The sequence below is a fragment of the Camelina sativa genome, chromosome 4 (genome assembly GCF_030686135.1).
Source record: "Camelina sativa cultivar CO46 ecotype springtype chromosome 4, ASM3068613v1".
Lineage (NCBI taxonomy): Eukaryota > Viridiplantae > Streptophyta > Magnoliopsida > Brassicales > Brassicaceae > Camelina > Camelina sativa.
The window spans coordinates 5635311-5652671 of NC_141883.1; the positions used below are offsets into that span (position 1 = coordinate 5635311).

Sequence of the window (17361 nt, forward strand, 5' to 3'; positions counted from 1 at the left end):
ATCCGTCAGTATCTGTCAATATTTATGATGGATTACCGACCAAATCACACCGTCAGTACCCACCGTCGAAATTTAGTCGGTAAATATATCCGTTGTTGCCGCTCGTATATTATTCGATTTCCGACGGCTATAAATTTACATCTGTCGGTAAATGTATCTATTATTATAGTCGTTTATATTATTCCCTTTCTGACGGATTTCTGACAAGTCAAATTAATATCCGTCGGAAATTCGTCGGTAAATGTATCCGTTAATGTAGCCGTTGTATAGCATCAAAATTACTGACGGATTACTGACGGACACGAAATATACTTTCTCTATAAAAACCAACCACTCCTTCTCATAAGTTCACTCAATTTTTTTAGAAAAAAAAAACAAAAAATGTCTTCTTCTTCTTATTTGCGGTCGTGGATGGACGACCGATGCTCAATCCGGAATCAAATTTATTGAGTGATGAGTATGCTCGTGGTGTATGCGAATTTATAGAGTTGGCATGTAAACAACCGGTTGCTCTTCAAACCCGTAAGTTGAAATGTCCATGTTTGATTTGCAGAATTTCTCACAATATTAGGATTGATTTAGTATAGAGTCATCTTTATTCCTATGGTTTTATGCCGGGTTACAAGATTTGGTTTCTCCATGGTGAAAGACCAGAGTACAATAGTTCTAGCGAACCATATATTATTGATAGCGTAGAGGAACCTAGAACAAAAGTAGATTATGGTGTGGGTACTGTTGAGATGGTGAATGATGCATATAGGGAAAACATGCAATCGATGGGTCAAAATGTTGATAGGTTAGATGAACCTAATGCGGAAGCACACAAGTTTTTTTTTATGTTGGACGCAGCTAAGCAGCCATTGTACGGAGGTTGTAGAGAAGGTCATTCGGCTTTATCATCTGTAAGCAGATTGATGACCATAAAGACGGACTACAATTTGGCTGAGGAATGTGTGGATGCGATAACAGATTTTGTGAAAGACCTTTTGCCTGTAGATAATCATTTTCCAGGTACATATTACGAGATTCAGAAATTGGTTGCCGGTCTTGGTTTGCCGTATCAAATGATAGATGTATGCGAAGATAATTGCATGACCTATTGGAGAGAAGACGAAGATAGGACAAGGTGTCGATTTTGTCAAAAACCAAGATATCAGGAAACAGGCGGTAGGGTTCCAATTCCATATAAGCGGATGTGGTATTTACCGATCACAGAAAGGCTGAAGTGATTATATCAATCTGAGCAGACGGCTGGTCCAATGAGATGGCACGCAGAACATAACTCAAACGGAGAGATTACGCATCCTTCAGATGCAGAAGCATGGAGGCATTTCCAATCTGTGTATCCGGATTTTGCGTATGAGCCACAAAACGTGTACCTGGGATTATCTACAGATGGTTTCAACCCATTTGGAAAGCATGGAAGGCAATATTCGTTGTGGCCAGTAATCGTAACACCTTATAACTTACCGCCATTTTTGTGCATGCGTCGAGAGTTTCTTTTCCTTTCAATTTTGGTTCCCGGTCCAAATCATCCAAAGAGATCTCTTGATGTGTTTCTCTAGCCGTTGATACATGAGCTGAAAATGTTATGGGATCATGGTGCTACAGCATATAACATTTCAACCAAGCAGAATTTCCAGATGCGTGCAGCACTTATGTGGACGATTAGTGACTTTCCAGCTTATGGGATGCTATCTGGATGGACAACTCATGGAAGGTTAGCGTGTCCGTACTGTCAAGATAACACAGATGCGTTCCATTTGAGGCACGGACGTAAAACGAGTTGGTTTGATTGTCATAGAAGATTTCTACCAGCTCGTCACCCTTACCGGTGTTCGAGGACATTGTTTAGGAAGAATAAGCAAGTGGTTGACCCACCACCTCCTGAAGTCGACAGACATATTTTACTGGAACAGTTAAGAGATTTTGGAGCAGAGAGGACTACAGATTGTGGTGGTAATGGACATGTTGTTGTTTACGGTGCTGGCATCAATCACAATTGGTATAAACATAGCATTTTTTGGGTGTTGCCTTATTGGAAAGATCTTTTGTTGAAACATAATCTAGATGTCATGCACGTCGAGAAGAACGTCTTCGACAACCTCATGAACACTGTTCTAAATGTTCCGGGAAAGACAAAAGATAATTTGAAGTCTATATTAGATTTGCCAGATAATTGTGATCGCAATCCTCTTCATGTACTAGAAAATGGGAGATGTCCAGTCCCGACATTTCGGTTAGACACGCACAAGAAGGAAGCGTTCTTCAACTGGATTACCCACGATATCAAATTACCTGACGGATACGCATCTAATTTGCGTAATTGTGTTGATATGGCGGAAGGAAAGTTTACTGGAATGAAGAGCCATGATTGTCATGTTGTGATGCAGCGACTTCTTCCATTTGCATTTGAGCATCTTTTACCAAGCAATGTCCACCAAGCAATTGCAGGTACATTTCTAAATATCGCCATTTTTTAAGAATTATATACATATTTATTTATATATACAGTAAAAGAATTAATTCATAGAGGTTTTACAGTATTAATCCGATCTTCTTTTTACCTACAGGGGTAGGTGCATTTTTTCCGGGATTTATGCTCTAGAACACTTACAGTTGACGGTATTTGTAACTTGGAAGAAAACATACCAATGATCCTATGCAATCTCGAGAAGATATTTCCTCCATCTTTTTTTGATGTTATGGAGCATCTCCCAATACACCTTCCACGAGAAGCTAAACTTGGTGGTCTTGTTTAGTACCAGTAGATGTATCCTTTTGAGCGGTATATGTTTCATCTGAAGAAGAAGGTCAAAAATTTAAGCAAAGTTGAAGGCTCTATTGTAGCAGAAAGTATAAACGAAGAAGCCTCAAATTTTGCCGAATTTTACTTTCCTGCCCAAGTTTGTACAAAAAGACGACGTCCTACTCGTCATGATGATGGAGGCGAAGTGGCTAGTTATTCGGTATATGTACCTAACTTGTTTACACAAGTAGGAAGACTCAGTGGGACAAGAAAGAATTGTCAACTGTCGCAGCAAGAGTATACACACTTACATATGTATATTCTCACAAAGTGTGAGGATTTTATGGAATATGAGAGGTACATTTTAAAATTAATATGAATTGAAACTTAAATTTATAATTTCATATCTTCTAAAATTTGTTTTTTTTTTGGTTTTGTAATAGGTTTTACATGGCGTTAATACGCTCTTACTACCCGACATATACCGAGGAGCAGCTTGATGAGCATAAGCAAAGGGATTTTGCGCCTTGGTTGAAATATTATGTAAGTGTTTTACTAGCTTGGTTTAATATAAATTTAATATTAAATATTATTAATTTTTTAAAACATCTTTTTTTAGGTTAACGATGAAAGCGAAAAAGGTCAAACATTTCCATCATGGTTAGTAGAAATAGTAAACGGTCCCAACTATATTGCAACGTCTTGTCCGGGGTATTGCACGAGGGGATATGCATTTCGGATTCACGAGGAAGGAAGTAGGCAGAGAACAACCGATTCGGGTATATCATATCATACAAGTGATGTTGTGTACTATGGTGTCCTTAGAGAGATTTTAGAAGTACGCTATCCGGGGATGTTAAACTTGAGATGCGTTGTTTTCCTTTGTGATTGGTATGATCCTTACATCGATCGTGGTGTCAGAGTTGACCAATTTGGTGTTACATCCGTTAACATAAGACGTACGTTGGTGAAATATGATTCGTTCATCCTTGCGTCACAAGCAGACCAAGTAAGGATTACGTTATCGGTTTATTGAATAATTATTTAAAGATGCTATTTACGTAATTAGTCACATAACTTTATTTGTAACAGGTTTGTTACATTCGCTATCCTCGCGTTTCTTGTGCTCCAGATCGTTGGGTAACAGTTACAGATCTTGCTCCAGATCGTTGGGTAATTGTTTTAAAGTTTTCAACTTTAACAAGTTAATTTTGTAACATTGTTTTATATATTTTTGGCTAATGCATTTTCTTTATATTTTTTAGCAAGATTTCACCTGGAAACCATATATGACCAAAAAAGTTCGAACGGCGTTCAAGAAGGCGGCCAAGACAAGATACAGTAAACAGTTGAATGAGTGGAAGCAAAAATGGAAGAGTGGAAAAGTGCCAAAAAAATTGAAAGAGGGTCTCTTCAGAGGTTTCATTCAATATTGGGAGGAACCAGCTACAGAAGAAACATCCAGCAACCGTTCTCGGAATAGAAGAAGCGAACGTGGCGGGCTGGGGATGGCTACCCACAACAATGGTCCAATAAGCGCCTCTACTCGACAAAAGCAACTTGTAAGTTTTAATATTTTCTTTAATTAATATCTTTATCTATTAATTAGACAATCTTTACATAATTTAAATGGTTCTTTTAGACTGTTAGGGATGGTGTGGTACCAGACCATATTACTTTGACGAAGGATATGCACAACAATAAAAAGACCGGCCAATTACAAGATGGTAGAGCTAAGCTGGTTGTGACGAGTGCGAGGAGGCGGGAGGAGGAGATGCTACAATCTCTTGATGGATCGGAGTCCACTGTTGAATTTAGAAGAGAGAAATTAAATGAAATTTTTTACGAGGTAACATTATTTTTTTAATATTTGTTCTACTTTGTTTTGTAATATTTATATAATTTAAAATGCATGTGTAGAAAACTACTAAAGCCAAGGGACGAGTTTTCGAAATCTCCCCGAAGCAAGTTCGTTTTCTCCTACAACAGGTTTCTCATTTGCTCTCACCCAAGAGTTCCAACAAGTTATGCAAGAGAAGGATAATCGCATTGCAGCTTTGGAAAAGGAAATGGAAGAACAAAAAACGGAGAACAAAAGAAGGGACCAGGAGTACAAGAGGAGGGACGCAGAGCTAGCAGCGTTCATGAGTGAGATGCAGGCACAACATTCCGTTCCTTAGGTTTTCTTGAATCTTAATTTGCTTTCTTTTTGGTTTTTATAATATTTGTTTAAGTTTCTGAATTTAACTTTTAGAATATTTTTAAGTTTCTGAATTTAACTTTTAGAATATTTTTAAGTTTCTGAATTTAAATATATAAGCATTTCAATTTTAATGAATATTTTCAGAATGAAATTTTTATAATTATCCTTTTTAAAAAAAAAAAAATGTTTCGTCGGAAAAGACGAAGTTCCTCGGAAACATTCTGTCGGAAATCTGTCGGAAGTGACGGAGTTTCTCGGTAACATTCCGTCGGAAATCTGTCGGAAATGACGGAGATTATCGGAAACAGTCCGTCGGAAATATGTCGGAAACCTGTCGGAAACGACGAAGTTTCTCAGAATTCCATCGTTAAACCGTCGGTTATTTCGTCGGTTTGACGGATATTTTCTGCTATTGTTTGGTGGATAAAATTGTTGGAAAAGCATGTCTGACAGATTTCCAACAGAGTTACCGACGATACCTTCCATCGGTAATCTGCCGGTAAATGGCTGTCGAAATCCATTAGAAATAACTGACAGATTACCAACAAATTTATTTTCCCAACAATTTGTAATTAACGAACGATTCTGTCAGTTATTTGTCGATAATCCTTTTTTCCGACGGCTAACTGACGGGTTTGCTTGTCAGTTCTAACATGTTTTCTTATAGTGTCGTCTTCTTCAAAAGAAACGAAGGATGATGTTCTTTTCTACATCTTCATGATTGAGAGGGCACAGATATGATTGATAGTTTCCTTTGTTGGCACGTTTCAGGTATCATCCAGTATTCTTCTTCTTATACCGCGAGACGCCAAGAGTTCAAACGTGTACTTCGGTTCAAGTTTTAGTTGGAATCCATCTGGTTTTGGATTTAATGAAACAAAAACAATACTCGTTATTTAGTTAATACTGTATAGCAAAATTATAATGAAAATAATATTTTTAATTTTAATTTTATCATTAAAAATAAAAGATGGCTAATACAGAAATTATTATTATTATATATATAAGCCAGTTTAAAAACAAAACAAAAAAACAAAAAAACAAAAAAACAAAAAAAAAGACCCATTCTCTAGCTACGACGGAGTCTCCTAGGCCTTCTCGTCCTTGGAAACCTTCTGATTCTCTTTTGCGTTTGGAGGTCGAAGAAGCGCATGTATTGTTTGTGCGAGAATTCAACAGAATTCTGATCCAATGAAACGATGGTTAGTCTCTTTTGTCTGTTTTAGGGTTTCTTACAAGTGTGCCAATAATTAAAGCTTCAAAACCTAATTCATCTTTTAATTAATCTTGTTTCGTTTTGGATTTTGACAGCAAAAGAGATGGTGGGAACATGAATAGTGTAGGTGTTGTGAATGAGGACAGGATCAGTGAGTTGCCTGAAGCTCTGATTTTGCAGATATTGTCTCTGCTTCCTACAAAACTTTCCATAGCCACGAGCGTTTTGTCTAAACAATGGCAGTCTCGTTGGAAGATGCTGCCTAAACTCAAGTTTGATTGCTGTCGCGGACTTGAACTCGGGAATGTTTTCAGGACTTTGCTTTCTCACAATGCTCCCGTTTTACAGAGTTTTCATCTCAATGTTCGTTTAGGTACATGTAACAGTGTACTGGACACTGGAATCATTACTGGACTTGCATTAGCCCGCAATGTGCGTGAGTTGGTACTCCAAGTTGAATCTGACACGTTTTTCACGTTTCCTAGATGCTTGTATAACTGTGAAACACTAGAGACTTTGAAACTCAAGACTAGGGCGGCTATTACGGATGTCCCTTCAACAGTGTGTATGAAATCCCTCAGAACTCTGCACCTTGACGGTGTGGACTTCAACGACGATGATTCTGTTCTTAACCTTTTATCTGGCTGCCCTAACCTTGAAAATTTGGAAGTGCATAGAGATCTAGGTACCAGTGTGAAAACTTACATTATTGCAGTGCCATCCTTGCAGAGACTATCAATTTATAATAACTATCGTGGAAATCAACATTATGTGATAAGTGCTCCTTCTTTGAAATACTTGAAGATTCTAGGGTTCAATGCTCCGGAGTCTTGTTTGATTCAGAACGTACCTGAACTGGTGGAGGCCAGTTTAACAAATCTAGATAACATAATCGATGAGAACCTTCTGGGATCTCTCACTTCAGTCAAACGTCTTTCCTTGGCTTTATCACCCGTGAAGGTAGATTTGCATGTTGTCTTGTAATCGATTACGTTGCTATTACATTACTCTTTTTGTACTAATATTGTCTCATGCTCGTAGGTGAAGTTTCCTACCCGTAGCATCATCTTCAACCATCTTGTATACTTGGAACTATTTACAACTAAAGTAACGTGGTGGAATCTTCTTACCCTCATGCTCGATAGTTCTCCTAAATTGCAAGTCCTCAAACTCAACAATGTAAGCAAATTAATGTTCATATATGTCTGTAATATTGCCAGCTTGGTTTTTAGATTTGCTGATCTATATATAGTAATAACATGCGTTGTATTCCCCCCCCCCCCCTCCCCAGCGAGGTTGGATAGACGATTTTCTGGCTCGTGGAGAATGGAATCAACCAAAGAATGTTCCTGAGTGCTTGTTGCTTCATCTGGAGACATTCATGTGGGAAAGCTACAAATGGGATCGACAAGATGAGATTGAGGTGGCGAAATACATCCTAAGTAACACAAAATATTTGAAGAGAGCTACTTTCACCTTAAAACACATCAATCTTGAAGATAGGCGTGTGGTGGTCAAGGATTTGAAAAGTGTTGTCAAGGATACAAATTCATGCCAAATTCAATTCAAATGATGAAAAACGTATAACATGTTAGGAGGGTCTTTGTTCGAAACTGTTTCTAGGGATTTATATCTCCTTTCAAGATGTTGAGTACTTTCAGTCACGTTTGGAAATAATCTTAAGGTTTGAGTTTTTAATTTAATTGTAGCTTGTTTGCATGTGGGAGAATTACGTAATCTGATGAGTAAGAATTCTAAAAGAATGGTTAAAAAAACGAGAAGTGTTCGTAGCTTTCTTGGTCACTATCAAAATCATATGAAAAAATCCCATAGTTTCTCTCTAAACCTCAATTTGCTTAATATGAAGAATGAAAAAAAAAAAAAAAAAAGACAATTAAATCAACCGCGATTAGCTGTGGAGGAAGGTACATTTGGAGGTATTAGAAGCTTTTTGACATTGTTAAACCTTCTTCTTATTTTCGTTCCTACTGCTGCTTGTATCTTCCCTTTCTGCTCCTTAATTAAGAAACATACATTATAATTTATAAAAGCGTAATTAGTGCGTTACAAATTCAAACGCAATATGCAAACAGAAAACAAGATGTTGCATGCATATGAAGTTTGTATCCGAGTATGTTTGAGTTTTGTATATTGTTGTTACCAAACTCAACTTTTCAAGCATTCAAATTTGTGTTTTCGTGTAATTACTAAAGTATATACCTTGTTTTCGTCTGAAATGTGCTTGTTCCGTTGCAAGTCATCGTCTGAAAGTCATATATAACAGTTGCATTAGTATCAACCAAATGTAGGTTAGGTCCTTGCAACAAAATATTATAAGAAACATTAGCAAACAAACGAAACTTAACTGTCATCATTAGGATCTCTAGGGAAAACGCAATAAATACGAAAACTGGGAGATGCGGGTGAATCTTTTAGCTCGCCTCCTTTCTCTTCTTCATCTTGACATTCATTTTCATCCTCTTTACTCGCCTTTTCACCATTGGTTTTGGAATTTTTACTATGTGTAGATGATATCTCAAGAAGGTCTTTATCCGAAACGAAACTATCAGCAGTTTCGCTATCTTTACCGATTGATCCTTTCCGAGTTACAATCTTCAAATCCCCACCTTCTTCTCCTCCTTCATCTGTCTCCGGCCTTGAAACACCACAACCCATTTTGTAGGGAAAAGCCGGAGCAAAGATAGGGAACAAAATAGTTGACCAGAGAAAAAATTAGTCAGACGAAGATAACGTCCATTGACACTAAAGAAACAAGAAAGTCAAAATCATTTTTTTTTTGTTGTTAATTAACCAAACAAAACAAAAGAACCACCAATTTAAATGGGAGATGGTCTTATCTCTTGACTAAAATTAGTGAACCAAAAAACCTTTTTAGTAAATTAAAGTAGGTTATTTTATTCCTTATCTTTTCATAGCAAAACCACTAATTCATCATCATTACGGATAACCTTAAACCTCTTTGAGATTTTTTAATGGAATTTCTAACAAATTCTACAAATCTGGTTTATTAGTTATAGCATACTCTCACCTCACAGAAGTTAAAAAGGAGAAAAAGGTTAGGTTCAAGGCCAATAACATATTCGGTCTATACTTTGAGAATATTTTTTTCAATTTAGAGGTCTAACTAGAAATAAGGATAACTCAATGCAAACTTACTTCCATTTAAGTTTAAATGTTGTTTTTGATATTTAAATATTTAATACAAGTTTTCATCATGTTTATTTTCTTGACACTAATCTAACATCTCTAGCATCTCTCATTTTCTTATTAGCTAGTTGCTATATTGGTTTTTGAGGGATTTTAATTAGCAACAACATACTTTTCCTCTTAATTTTATAATTTTTTTTGTAACAATTTCGATTAATTAAACAAAGCTTACCTCAGATTTTGACATATATAACCGAATATTTTAAAACGACAAAGAACAAATTATGTTAGAAGAAAAAAAAAAACAGATGTTACAGAGCCCAATTAATGAATGAAGAAGAAGGAGAAGCAGAGCCATCGGCGCATTAATGGGCAAAAACAAACACCATTAATTTCACCTTCTTCTCCCCCTCCCCACACACTCTCCTTTCATTTATTGCTCTCTCTCTCTCTCTCCTTTTTTTTTTTGTTCTACGTGCAATTCAGAACATTGATTTCATGTCAGGCCGTAAAAATTCAAAAAAAAAAACTAAAACTCTAAAAAAGGTCAAAGTTTACACGACGAACATACTGAAACACATGACTGCTTTTTTACCCGTTTCTCTAAATCTCTACAGTCAAATCCTTAACATGGGTTTATCTAAAGACACAACCTTTAATCATGGGTTTATCTAAAGGCACGACCTTTAATCATGAGATTTTTGATTCTAATCCTAATTCGATAATCTTGCATCTCACAGACTTCTCTTGGCTCTCCCTTATGGTGGACGGTGATGGTGTCGATGGATTTGTAAGGTTAGGGTTAGGTTTTGGTGGAGGAGCTGAACAAACTGGGATCACTGATCGGATGTGAACAGCTGGAGCCAGTTTCTGATGGTTTAACCCAAAACTTGGAAAGGGCAAAAGCTTACTATAGTTGTTTCTTCTTGACTCCACTGATGATGATGATGATGATAAAGGAGACAACTTGATTATCATCTCTGGCTTAGGAGGAATAGGATCATCTAGGCTCTGTTTCCTTTCTGCATATTCTTGACACTTCTCTAGCAATGACTTGACTTTGGACTCTTGTTGTGGGAGATTTGTTCTTGAAGGCCAGAATCTCGGTGGTGGTGAGGGCGATGAAGATGAAGCTTCATTGGTATACAGATTGATCGATCTGAGTTTCTCACACAACAAGTCTCTTGTAGTTGTGTTTTGGCGAATTGTTCTCATGACTGTTCTTCTTCTTGACTGGTTTGGTTCCCTTCTTCTGACTTCTTTGGGTCTAAATCTTGAGAGGACTCTTGCAACTACCTCTTGTTCCTTCTCTTCACCTCGCAGTGGGTCCAAGCTTGGCACTGTGTAGGAAAGTGTGAAATGAGAGACATTACAACAAAGATTGAGTAAAAGGGTTGGAGGTTAGTTTTGGGTACTTTTTCTCAAGGAGAACCAAGCTGAAATGGCTGCATTCTTCTCAGCTTGCTTCTTAGTCTTCGCTGATTCTCCCTTAAAACTCATTCCAGCAAGCTCCACAGTGCAAGAGAATGTTGGGATGTGACCAGGTCCTGATCTCACACTTGTGTAAACCGGTAGATCAAGACCAGCTCTATGTGCTGTCTCCTGAAGCAGATTCTTGTAGATCCCAGTCTCATCCTTAGGGAAACAACCAAACATCATTAGCACTATGAAAACATGATTCAAACATGAGAAAGAACTTTGCATGCTTTTAGGGAAGACTTACTAGAACTCTAGCAGTTAGAGATTTTGAAGGACCCTTGGAAGAGAGAGCACTAAGAGCAACTTCCGCAGCTGAATGCTCAGCTTGTCTGAGAGTGGAACAATAGCTTGGGCTTTCAAATATCTCACCATTGAAGTTTACACTAGCTTTGAATCTTGGAGCATGATCTGGTCCTTCTCTTGTGCATGTATATGATGGGAGATTGAAACAACTTCTCTGTGCTAGCTCTTGCAACTGATTCTTATACATACTTTTGAGGCCTTTGAAAAAAAAAACAGAGAGATTGAGAAGACGAGTTAAAGAGCAATAAAATTTGAACTCTATCAGCTAATATGGGTTTAAAGAGAAGACAAAGGAAACCCACCTGCTTAAATTGGTATTTAAGTGTTGGTGTCTCTTATATAAACAGAAGAGCTTGTCTCTATCATGTGATGGACCTCAGTGTTCAAGGGAAAGAGAGAGGGAGAGAGAGAAGTAGCAAAAATACAAAGAAACTCACTTGGTTTAAGTTGCCATTGAAGGTTTTTGGTGTAATAAGTGTCTGAATGAAAGAAAAAAAAAAAAGAAGCTTAGGGCTCTCTGATGTTGAAAGTGAATTTAGAGGACAGACAGATAAAAGATGAAAAGAATAGTTTCAGAGGTTTTAGAGCTCTCTCACATGGTGGTTTTATCACAAGTAAGGTTCCTAATAAAGAGGAGCAGAGGCTACTAAATGATAATAGTGACATTTCAATTGACCTATGGTCCATTGTTATATTAATATATATGTTGTATATATTTGTCTCTCCATCTATATATATGTATATAGTACTGATGAAAATCTTATCGACTCTCTTAAGATCCTGTCTTTATGATCTGCTGTTTTAGATTTTCAGAAAATTGATTAAAACTCTATAATTCAAGGCTTTAATTATTGATTTGGACATTTTCTTGACTATATCTTTGACCCTGCAGAGACCTTAGCACACTCTTCTTCTGTAACCTTGTCCTATGAAACAAAAACAAATTGTATTAATTTAGAGGAGAAACAAATTGAATTAATATAGAACAAAAATCAACAAGAACATTAAGGGGCTCTTATGCATTAACTGTAGAGCCATGCTTCAGTGAACAACTATAAAAATGTTCTGTCTTTTAGTCCACATGTCTTAATAATTCAGCTTCAGCTTCTTGATAATAAGAGAATTCTTTTGTTTTTCTCTAATACCTTAAAACATAGATCTCTGGTTAAATGTATTAACATACAGCTAAAAGAAAAGTAGAAGAAAAAAAACAAATCCAGAAGAAGCTCACTCATACAAACAGCACACCAATTGAACCTTTGCTTACCACAACAAAGCCAACCCAACCCAACACAACCACTTTCCACATTAAGAACATTAGCAAGTTCTTTCCCTCCACAAACCACAAGACTGATTTTAAGCTGAATAATCCAAAAACACACATTTGAAAAAGCAAAGAAAAAGTAACTCCCCTCAGATTTTCTCTAAACCTGTATTCACCATACCGAAATTTCGGCTCGGTTCTTTCTTCATTCAGTTTCAAAACCGTGTATTCAATTATGTAGGCCGGTTCTCAGTTACTAAACCGCTTCCGCTGCTGCTTCCTCCGCCGTTCTGGTTTTGTTCTCCTACTCTGGCTGCTAAGGCCATAACTTCTGGTGACATGTCCCAGCTTCCGCTTTTCCTTCCCCAGCTTGAGCGTCTCGGGTGCACACCCGGCCTATCACTCTGTTCATCAACTGTTGTCCTAATGTCTGGAGATAGCTCGCCTAACTCACCGTCCTTAACATGTAACCGCTCATTGTTACCATGTTTACCGTCATCATGATCTGACATTGTCGGACCCATGTCTGCCCAAACAGCCTTCCTTCCCATTTCAATGTCATCATTGGCTTTACCCATGTTTGGACTCATAAAACCGCCTGCTACCGATCTAGGAGGCAATGGAGGTTCTCGCTGGACCATAGCTCTGAAGTCGTTCTTTGAAGGAGGGATTGAGGAACAAAACGTTTCTTTAAAATTATTAACCACTCCCTTGTTATGTGGGTTGCTTCGCCGATCATATCTGTAACGGAAATTCTCATATGTAGTCTGCATTAAACAAAGGAAATTTGACGGTTACAAAGATTCCGAATTTTCTAAAATAGAGGAATCAGGATTGGATTGGTAGCAACATACCTGGTTCGTGCTGATGAGATACAGATGGAACACTGTTAAGCCACCAACAAACCACATTGATATGAATGTGTAGATTATCAGAACAATGGAGGCAGGAGTTTTAAGCATTGCCTTCCAAGTGGTTGTATGCTCTGAATCCGTAATCTTTCTTATATAGACCCAGCAGAAGGCAAACACATATATACAGAGAAGTGTAGTGGAGAAGACAAACATGAAGAAGAATCGGTAGTTCCTCTGCAACAACCATCAGAAATATGAGATGATTTTTAGGGAATTGGTTAATGTGAATAGTTTGAAGACAGTTTCAGTTGGATTGTGACTTACCATCCCAATACATTGGCCAACCCAAGGGCAGTGATGGTCAAACCTTTCTACGCAGTTGTTGCAAATTGAGCAATGAGAGCACCGAGGCGGCCTATAGAGCATGCAAGTGTCACAGTATTTGACCTTAAATGTGACTCCATTGAGCTCTACTTCCTTAATGCGAGGCAGTCGCAGCTGCGGAGTCTGGCCAGCCCCTGCATCCATGTTGCCATCAAGAGCTTCAGGCTCAGGAGGATGAGCATTCCTTGGGATAATACCTGGATCTCTTCCGGATGTAAGCAGCAGAAGAATTAAATCCTGAGGAAAGAAACAGAATTGTATGGAAAATCAAAAACTTGGTAGATACAACAAAATGAAAGCATCAACAGCTTATAGAGAACATATGCAAAGCGAGAAAGACTATACACTTACATAAATGGTGAACACGACGGCAACAGCTACTATTGATACTCCCCAGCTATCGGAGAAGTCATCAATAAGCTTCCTTGCGACAAAGATGCAGAAAATTGTAACAGGGACAGCAATGAGACAAATGGTCAGCGCCAGTGATCTTACATCTGGCCCAAATACAAACCTTCCTTGAAGAAAGAATATCTGCAAATTCGAAGGAAGAAACTTTAACACTCCAGTAGAGAGAAACTAAATAAAGCATTTCTCAATAACAAGAATCATCTAGAAAGAGAAGGTTATTCAAAAAACCTCCTTATAAACAGGTATCAAACTCTATATATATAATCTCAAATTACAAACCAAAGTAACTCAAACCATGATTGAGCTATATATAGATAAAGTGAAAATGCCTTGTTTTAGCTTAAAACCATTCCACCACAAAAGCTTCAAAAAAGCTTATGCCCACCAAGTGATACATACGAAAACGACATCAAAATCTAGGATTACTCTCGAAAAAGGCAATAGCTGGACTGGATTCTCCAAATGACTCAAAAGTTATCTATCTACACAAACCAAGTTCCAATTTGAACTGGGTTGAAATTGGAACAGAGCTAATTTAAAATAGGCTTAAGAAGAACAAAACCAGAAGATGCTTTAAGAATGAGAAAACCCAACTCAGGGGAAAAAAATTAAAAAAAAAAGGACTCACATTGCTGCCTTTCCAAGTTTGGTAAACCCTTAAATCACCATTCGATCCAGAATCAGATCGCTGAGGAGGAGGCACTACATACATATCTCAACCTCAATTTCTACTACTTCAATCTCTCTCTCTCTCTCTCACGACGGCGTCACCAAGAACTGAGTTTTACAAAACTCGTAAGTAAAAAAAAAAAACCCAAAAAAGGGAAGACAGAGAAGGAAGGAGACTAGGTTGGGGTAAGAGAGAGGAGTCTCCGGCCGAAAGGATTATTCAGATTTCCGGCGAAGTAAGCCGACAAGGGCACGAGTAAGCCAGCGAAAAAGAAGGGTTTTTTTTTGGTTGGCCTCTCTGCTTCCCCCAATTTCAATGGTGGGTTCCTTCCCCCACACCCTTTTTTTTTTTTTGGTGTCTTCTCAAAAAAAAAAAAAAAAAAAACTAATAAAATAAGCTGTGACCGTCGTTTTTTTTATTTTGACAGCGGAATGAAAAAAGTAACATCAGCTGACGTGTTATTATTTCATTGGTTCATCACTGAGTAAAACGCAGTCAAAATTACTAAGGTGGACCATGTCTCCTTCGTCATTTTCTTTAATTAAAATTAGGAGTTTGATACACAGAATATAATTGTGAATTAGGCATGGGATATTCCGGTATTCAGATTTGTTTATAGAGAAATTTTTTTGATTTGGGTTTGGTTTAGTTTTATACTATAGATTAGGTTTATAGACAATGTTATTAGGCCCACTTGTGGTAAATTTATATTTTCAAGGCTCAAAGAGTGTTGTAATGTTTGTTGTGTTGTTACACAAGGTTGAGTACATCATTATTCATGTTGCATGTCATCATTATTCCTTTCCACCTTTTTCCCTCGAGATTTTAAAACAATAACATTCTTATTTTCCAAAAAAAAAAAAAACATTCTTATTTTCTTTTCATTCATAATTACCATCATTTTTTATTATTTTATAATCAAAAAGAATATCACTATTATAGTTAAGCAAGATATCTAGAATCAAAGATGCAAACCAAGATCGAGAAAAAAAAAACAAACCAAATCCAAAACCAATAAAATATTATATCAGATCTTAAACTATGAATCATACTGAGAGAAATTAGGAATGTAGAAAATGATTACACTGAAACTTGACACTATATACTAATTACTTCTACATTCCAGCATTAATTTGTGTGATTCTGTTTCAAGCAAATCCAGCATTTCTTCGACAACTAAATAGTAAATACTCTTGAAACACTTGAAGAGTGATTCTGGTTTTTTTTTTGAACAACTATAATTTTTTACCAAGTCATTAAATCGTTCTATGATATGTTTGGGACCGCGGAATGGATCCGCATAGTATCTTTCGTCTTCAATATGGTATGTCGCACCCGATCACGTTATGTCCTACCTATATTCTTTCAGTAAAAACATCAAATAGCAAAATAAAAACACACTGTGTATTACATTATTTATAATCGACTTCAAATTTATCAAGATATACTATCAAGTATCAACTACCTAAAAGTATATTAGCTTTGAAAATTTCTTTATACTAATTAGTCCACATGCTCATATTTAGGAGTGACTTGGTTTACTATTTCATTATGAAATATTAAGCAAAAAACGGCTAACCATGGAGAGATATAGGAAGATCCGGCTTTGAAATTCAAAAAATTCAATTGCAGTGTCGAACATGAAACTCTTACTCACTAATTATAAATTTTATCATAATCATTCTACATACGTTAGTTTTATAAAACCATGAAAATTAGGAATGTACAAAATGATTACAGAAACCTAAATCAAAATTTGCTTATTAACTAAATTTTATTGCAGTTTTAAATTATATGGAAGATATGAAAATATAACCAGATTTTAATAGATTATAGTGTAACCGAATCAAATAAACTAAATTAAACCACATGATCTTTGTAAGAAATAGATGTGATCTTAATACATATAATCTAATATATGAAAGATGAATGGAGTTTCTCCAACGATATCATATCATCATGCCATGTCAGTTGCTACATGTCAGCATATTATATTTATGATTTACTTTTTTTGACAATTTTTTTAAAATAATACATGAATTTGTTTATATGAAAAATGACAATAATTTAAACTTTGTTATATATACATGTATATCAAAGACATATATAGATCAAATCATTTAAAATTTATAGTTATTGAATTTGATAAAAATATGCATAACATAATATGATAGAACTTTAATTTTGTTTTTGATTTCATCAAAATAATATAAATTAAAGGTTATCTCCTATTTTCTTTTTCTTTTCAACCTAACAATAATTAAAATAAAACTCTTTGATTGGTTGCTCAAACCGGAGGAAAGTTGGTTACAAAAGTAATTTTCGACCCTAACGATCTAGAAGAATGAGCGTTATTTCCTATTTTCATATTGTATATATAGTATTAAAATGAATTTATGGTTTAACATAAGACAAATATGTGATATGAAACTAACATTAGTGTTACGTCTATTAAAGAATATTTTAAAGATGGTAAAAATATATCTTTCAAGTAAGTAATTGTAAAATAAGCACTAGAATATAATAATTATAAAATATTTTAAAGATGACAAAAGTAATATTTTTATTATAAGATAAGAGTAACACATCAAAACAAAAATGATTAAATATTTAAATTTTCTTTCATCAACTAATTCAATATGTAAGAGGATATAAAGTGG

The 17361-nt window shown here is 36.1% G+C and overlaps 6 protein-coding genes across 7 annotated transcripts; 3 read left to right on the top strand and 3 right to left on the bottom strand.

Annotated features, from left to right (window-relative positions):
- The first annotated feature begins 199 nt into the window (after window positions 1-199).
- LOC147945448 (uncharacterized) lies at window positions 200-2483 on the top strand. The gene has a single exon (XM_087509256.1). The coding sequence runs from the start codon at window positions 1587-1589 to the stop codon at window positions 2481-2483; it is 897 nt and encodes a 298-aa protein (XP_087365382.1). The 5' UTR covers window positions 200-1586.
- Window positions 2484-2771: 288 nt separating this feature from the next.
- On the top strand, window positions 2772-4658 carry LOC104783577 (uncharacterized). The gene is made up of 6 exons (XM_010508717.2): window positions 2772-3106; window positions 3193-3292; window positions 3369-3758; window positions 3842-3922; window positions 4015-4311; window positions 4392-4658. Exons 1-6 carry the CDS (start codon window positions 2772-2774, stop codon window positions 4614-4616), a joined length of 1428 nt encoding a protein of 475 aa, XP_010507019.2. The 3' UTR covers window positions 4617-4658.
- A 1358-nt stretch (window positions 4659-6016) lies between these two features.
- On the top strand, window positions 6017-7943 carry LOC104783578 (putative FBD-associated F-box protein At1g55030). Its single transcript, XM_087509938.1, has 4 exons — window positions 6017-6154; window positions 6264-7128; window positions 7210-7347; window positions 7511-7943. The coding sequence occupies exons 1-4, from the start codon at window positions 6144-6146 to the stop codon at window positions 7739-7741; spliced, it is 1245 nt and encodes a 414-aa protein (XP_087366064.1). The 5' UTR covers window positions 6017-6143; the 3' UTR covers window positions 7742-7943.
- Window positions 7944-8001: 58 nt separating this feature from the next.
- Window positions 8002-8985, bottom strand: LOC104779915 (uncharacterized). 2 transcript variants are annotated; one of them, XM_010504343.2, is made up of 3 exons: window positions 8535-8985; window positions 8389-8432; window positions 8002-8184 (listed from the first exon to the last, which is right to left on the bottom strand). In XM_010504343.2, the coding sequence occupies exons 1-3, from the start codon at window positions 8842-8844 to the stop codon at window positions 8068-8070; spliced, it is 471 nt and encodes a 156-aa protein (XP_010502645.1). In that variant the 5' UTR covers window positions 8845-8985; the 3' UTR covers window positions 8002-8067. The 2 variants fall into 2 exon arrangements, with proteins under 2 accessions (XP_010502645.1, XP_010502646.1); XM_010504344.2 differs by having other exon boundaries at window positions 8002-8178; window positions 8535-8977.
- An 866-nt stretch (window positions 8986-9851) lies between these two features.
- Window positions 9852-11899, bottom strand: LOC104779916 (double-stranded RNA-binding protein 3-like). The gene is made up of 4 exons (XM_010504345.3): window positions 11421-11899; window positions 11060-11316; window positions 10752-10971; window positions 9852-10676 (listed from the first exon to the last, which is right to left on the bottom strand). The coding sequence occupies exons 2-4, from the start codon at window positions 11303-11305 to the stop codon at window positions 10027-10029; spliced, it is 1116 nt and encodes a 371-aa protein (XP_010502647.2). The 5' UTR covers window positions 11306-11316; window positions 11421-11899; the 3' UTR covers window positions 9852-10026.
- A 345-nt stretch (window positions 11900-12244) lies between these two features.
- Window positions 12245-15090, bottom strand: LOC104779917 (putative protein S-acyltransferase 7). Its single transcript, XM_010504346.3, has 5 exons — window positions 14660-15090; window positions 13972-14154; window positions 13561-13857; window positions 13237-13470; window positions 12245-13149 (listed from the first exon to the last, which is right to left on the bottom strand). Exons 1-5 carry the CDS (start codon window positions 14741-14743, stop codon window positions 12616-12618), a joined length of 1332 nt encoding a protein of 443 aa, XP_010502648.1. The 5' UTR covers window positions 14744-15090; the 3' UTR covers window positions 12245-12615.
- Between the last annotated feature and the right edge of the window lie 2271 nt (window positions 15091-17361).